This window comes from Perkinsus marinus (genome assembly GCF_000006405.1).
Source record: "Perkinsus marinus ATCC 50983 genomic scaffold scf_1104296937490, whole genome shotgun sequence".
NCBI classification, from domain to species: Eukaryota; Perkinsozoa; order Perkinsida; family Perkinsidae; genus Perkinsus; species Perkinsus marinus.
In genome coordinates this window covers 1-4,930 of record NW_003213814.1, presented here as the reverse complement: position 1 = coordinate 4,930, position 4,930 = coordinate 1, and the positions used below count along the sequence as shown (strand labels likewise).

Sequence of the window (4,930 nt, the reverse complement as noted above, 5' to 3'; positions counted from 1 at the left end):
AGGCCTCCACTCCCCCTATACGTGGCGACCCTCTTGCTCCCAGAGTCGTCTCACAGCTGAGGAACAAATCGATGCCTCTCGGATCAAATGCCAGGTCGATGTTGATGCTAGTAGAGATCAGACCACAACGGTCGGAGATACTGGAGAAGTGAGCTTCGATGATTGGTCATCTGGCTCTGAAGGCTGCAGCCCTCTGCATTTCCCACCAGGTATCGGCTCCTGCTGAGCTTTCTCAAGTTGAGAATGTCCCCAATAATATCGATAAAGGGTCTCTGGGGTTAGACGACATAGCACTGGTGCAGTGCGATCACTGCCATCGACGGAGGTAACATGGGAGTGTGGGAAGTCAGTGTCGCTCAGAGAACTCGCAGGTTCGTCAACAACGCAACTGCGCAGTGGGTTGCTCACTTGAGTGACTTCTCTTGTTCTATGCTCGAAGGTGAGACTCCATTTTCATCCACGATAGACGTTTTTGAAAGGGTGGTAGGTTCACAGTGCACTGCGGATGACGACTGGCCTCTTGCTCTCTCTCCGTCAACAGCACCATCACGTACGGCTGAAGCGGCTAGGCCTTCAGTTAGAGCGGCTGGGCAGAAACGGAATAGATCGAAGTCGAGAGAGGCTCAACTCGATGTGATGAACTGCAAAATTGAAAGAGCGTAGGGGGAGGTTTCTGTCCAGGTGGAGACTCCCATCCTATCTGCGTCATCTGTTGCCAACAAGAAGAGGAAGACGACGCCACGGAGTAGGCCGAAGGTGGTCAGTCATGCTGAAAATGTCGAGGTGAAATAGAGTTCAAGTTTCTACCGCGGTTTCAAGTGTTGCTTTCAGGCTCGAGATGCGGCTGAGATTGCTGGGATTGGGGAGGCGAATGAGACAGTGAAGAGCGAGATCCCGGTGAGGGCCGATCCTTTCATCAACTGTCTTCGCATGCAGCCTCAGGCCCCGAAAGAGACGACTAATGAGATAGAGAAGGACAAACAACCGCGTAGACGGAATCGGGTAGGACTGCGGCAGCTTGAGTTACTCATTGAGCTACTTTTCAGAGATCTGTGGAGGCCGGAACGCAAGCCTTGTTCTTATCACTGCTCACTCCCATTATACAGCACTCAGCCAGCGTACTACTGTTAGCACAAGATGCTCCACCGAAGAGCCACAAGGAGGTCTTAGCGATACCAGACTCGGTGAGTTGGGAGTTGTTATTGCTCCTTCTGAGTTCCTTCCTCACAGTGTTTCGAGGAGGAAGTAGCAGTGACAGATCTTCTCGAGTTATTGAGGAAGAGCGACATTAGTAGCCTCAGGTAGGCGGTCACGTTGAAGATGTTTGAGCGATTTTCTATGGTAGATTCGTGAAGTTCCCTGCTGGGGACTGCCGTTTCGTCAGAGTATTCAACCAAGACCACATGGAGTCCTTCGTTGACATTCTGGCAAAGTTCCACAATATCACTCACGTTGACTTTGGAGGCATCGCTACGACAGCCGCGGGCTCAGAGCTTCAAACTTGGTCAGTATTGATTTGAGTATTTACAAAGAGTATCCACATCGATAACTATTTTAATGCGATGCTGACCGGGATGAGTCATTCTCGTTATTCGCGATCCTCCTCGCTGGTGATTATTAGGCCAGTGGATATCAACTTCTTATCAGAAGCTTAACGATCGACTGGTTCGCTTCGTCTGTCTTTTGGCCGTGTTGATGTCAACGCTGTCGGCGATCTAATCATGTTATCAGGCGTCCCTTGAGTCGAGGCTTCTCTCATACTGGAGTCTCCCACTTGTGTCTAAATCATGAGAGAATGCGGCCTCCTGTGAGGAACATCATTGATTCTCTGGCTCCATTATATATTTCAGGTGCTCCGAGCTATCCAGAGCGGCCTTGCTAAGACTCAGGGGCTCATAGAAAAGATACGGCAGACTCAAGGGGTCAGCAATGACGAGTTGGATAAAGTCGCCCGGTTGGAAACAAATGCGGAAAGCGTTGGATTGTTGATCCGAATTCAGGCCTTACTATCCTCCGGCGTGGATACCGCCTTCTGGCGACGACAGCGTCGCTGCTGGTACACTATGAGATTGAGCTCGCCTTTTCGCATACTACTACATTACTCTGAAATAGTATCAAGCATGTTACTACTATGTGCTGTGTTTTAAATGGACTCGAATATTGAGACTCGTCTTGTGTAGCCCTTGACCTTTGTCAATAACGAGCTGCTAGAGTTAGTCTGTTCTTGTAAACCAGAAAACCAGAATGGCAGGCAAAACTAACGTGGAGCAGACGACCGCGTGAGCGCAGTTGGCCGAAATCGTCGAGCTTAAAGAGCAAATCTAGGAGAGAGTCTCGCCGCAGAGAGTACACGGAGAATAATGAGGGGAAGCTTTGCATGTAGTCATCGACGACGAGAAGGGCGATATCCCCTTGAAGGGATGTTAGATTGGCCTGAACCCTTCAAGTACAGCAGTCGGTCGGACACCTTAAAATGAGTGTCGGTTGTATGACACATAACAAGCTGTATTAGAGAGAACAATCCTCTGATATAAATCGGACAGCTGGATCGGCTCGCTTTGACTGCTCCAAGCCTGTCACGTCGATGTAGTTCGAGCGCCTCCACCCCGCAAGTCCTTCATGTGCTTCAACGTCGACAACCCTCGTTCAACGAATCTTCCAATATCCAGATCTCGCAATGATGGTGATATACTATCAAGGTCTGTACCACTCGGTGAGTGGCACTCGCCAGTTTACGAGGAACTGAACACAGTGCGGTGGTATAACGACAATAACGATAATTGTCAATCGAACCAATAAGAACAATGCTAACTAATGGTGCATTTCGCCAACCCAAGTAATTTAAGAATCAGCTGAAGTTCAGCCGCTGAAGAGTAAAAACCAGAAAAATGGACCAACGGCACATGAGGGTCGTACATCGTATGCTTACAAAAATATCGTTCGGAGAGTTAACAAGTTGCCGGGACTGTAAGAAGCTATCACGTCACTTTTCGCGATACGTGACGCTGCCGAAGTTCACCCGGCTGCCGGTTTATGTGGAGACGGCTGATTCGACGCTGAACTCGCTTGAGTGCGTCGTGCGTCTTTCGCTAGGCGGCGTATGACCAACTGCCGGTAGTCGTCGCTACAATGTGATATGTCACAATGAGGTAAGAGACTGTTCTCTCTGTTCATCCAAGCTTTGGTTCCGCGTAAAAACCTGAAATACCCAGGAGCATCCAATAACTCGCAAGAGGGCTTCGGATCGGAAATGGAAAGAACTCACGATATTGTTAAGTTACCTGTGGACTGATGCCGAAATGCCACTAAGGAGGCCCCTTAAGGGAGAGTGTATCATCATCACGGCACTTCCTAGTATACCCATCACCATACCAAATGACAAACGGCAAAGCACCAAGCCGGATACCACCAATATGTAGAACACTGGCTTCGACAAAGGGTCCCTAAAAGATACACTCCGTACCCTGTCAATCATGCTTCAACTTCACCTCCACATGAGTAAATCTTGCGCGAAGTCTAAGGAATCGGCGAGAATCCTGAGAGCCGCTGGGAACCGGGCTGCTGTTCCTTAGCCCAAGTAGGAGACAACTGGGTGAAACTACGCACTAAGGCGTGGATCGACTTCTCTTCATCATCGTCATCATCGTCTGAAACAAACAAGTAAAACCTGAACGGTCTCAGATGATCATAAGAAACCACCTCGAGTACGCGGAATTGAAGGAATTTTTACGTACACTGACAGTTCACCCAGTTCAAACCAACCGTGAGAAGAGCATGAGCTATTACCATCCAAAGCGACAAAGGCCATACTGCCATGTCTACTGATGGAGGACTCTTGATCGAAAGCCTTCTTGTAAGCAGACATCATCTTATTACGTCCCATCAAAGCTGCAACTCCCCAGCATAGTGCCGCTGGCCAATACTCCACGAAGCAACTGAGAAAACCCGAGACTGCGTCCGAAGACCGATTAATTCCCCACAGACGCTTCCCCCAGACGGCAGGGAACGAGTACAAAGATACTGTATGATCAACTGGGCCGCGAGACGGTAATTTCGCGATGCAGTATAGCTTCAGCGGTCATTTTAACGTAGTAGCATCGAGAAACCGTCCCGATGTATATTACCAAGCATAAAGATACAGCACCCATACTAAAACAGACTGCCACCAACTATTCCACTCGAATATCGGGTAGAAGAAACCCATGAGTAGACCCTTCAAGGTATCTGTCCATAGTGTCTCCAGGATGTACCTGACAGATAGGTTATCATTCATCGATCCTACTAAAATCTTCGCTAGGCATGAACCGAAATTCAACTCAGATATTCAGCAAGAATCAAGCCCATAGATAAGCGGCGATGAGGTGAGTCCAGTGCTTCATCCATTACTACATGCCAGGGCCATAAAGAGCATTAACATCGAACTTTGGTCTGTCTTTAGGCTGAGCCTCAGCCAGCATATAACGTTTCATATACGCGGCCACCTCCGAGATCACAGTAAAGCTGAATTCAACCTCTAATCGAACAGCACCCGCCGGTTTGCCTGAGATACAAGGAGAGGAACACTTCGTATTGAAAGGCATGTCATTGATACCATGGTATGAAAGAGGCACCCAACCATCGACAGGCTGGTCGTGACGGAGAGTGGACAAGTCGAGGATTCCTCTACCGATCACGTCATCAGACGATGCTACATCCCGATCGAACCTAATTTGCAGTATGCAGGGATCGAACCTTGCTCAACCGTCCTACACTTCCACTTGCAATATTTGACTTGGTGTCTTCAACACCATCGTTGAGCACACGTAGTTCCAGACAGGCTGTAACGTGTGCTTCATGTAGGGTGTTCGCCGAACTATCTGAAAGAGCAAAATGATTCTTAGGATATCTTCGTCTACTGGGGAGTCAAGCCATGACAATTCAGCGCCAATGG

General features: G+C 48.8%; 2 protein-coding genes across 2 annotated transcripts in view; one reads left to right on the top strand and one right to left on the bottom strand.

The window, feature by feature from the left end:
* The window catches only part of Pmar_PMAR022060 (hypothetical protein), a gene marked incomplete at both ends in the record, with an annotated part of 4,334 nt that extends 2,814 nt beyond the window's left edge, over positions 1-1,520 (top strand). The window contains 9 exons of the mRNA XM_002783055.1: positions 44-148; positions 210-325; positions 372-439; positions 488-633; positions 682-783; positions 832-1,002; positions 1,047-1,184; positions 1,231-1,301; positions 1,346-1,520. Coding sequence (XP_002783101.1) covers positions 44-148; positions 210-325; positions 372-439; positions 488-633; positions 682-783; positions 832-1,002; positions 1,047-1,184; positions 1,231-1,301; positions 1,346-1,520 — 1,092 coding nt within the window. The remainder of the gene's footprint in view (positions 1-43; positions 149-209; positions 326-371; positions 440-487; positions 634-681; positions 784-831; positions 1,003-1,046; positions 1,185-1,230; positions 1,302-1,345) is intronic.
* A 1,996-nt stretch (positions 1,521-3,516) lies between these two features.
* On the bottom strand, positions 3,517-4,540 carry Pmar_PMAR022059 (hypothetical protein; the record flags this gene model as incomplete). Its single annotated transcript, XM_002783054.1, has 4 exons — positions 3,517-3,647; positions 3,787-3,935; positions 4,125-4,250; positions 4,390-4,540. Coding segments are annotated over 4 exons (557 nt in total), but the record flags the coding sequence as incomplete, so codon positions are not given.
* Between the last annotated feature and the right edge of the window lie 390 nt (positions 4,541-4,930).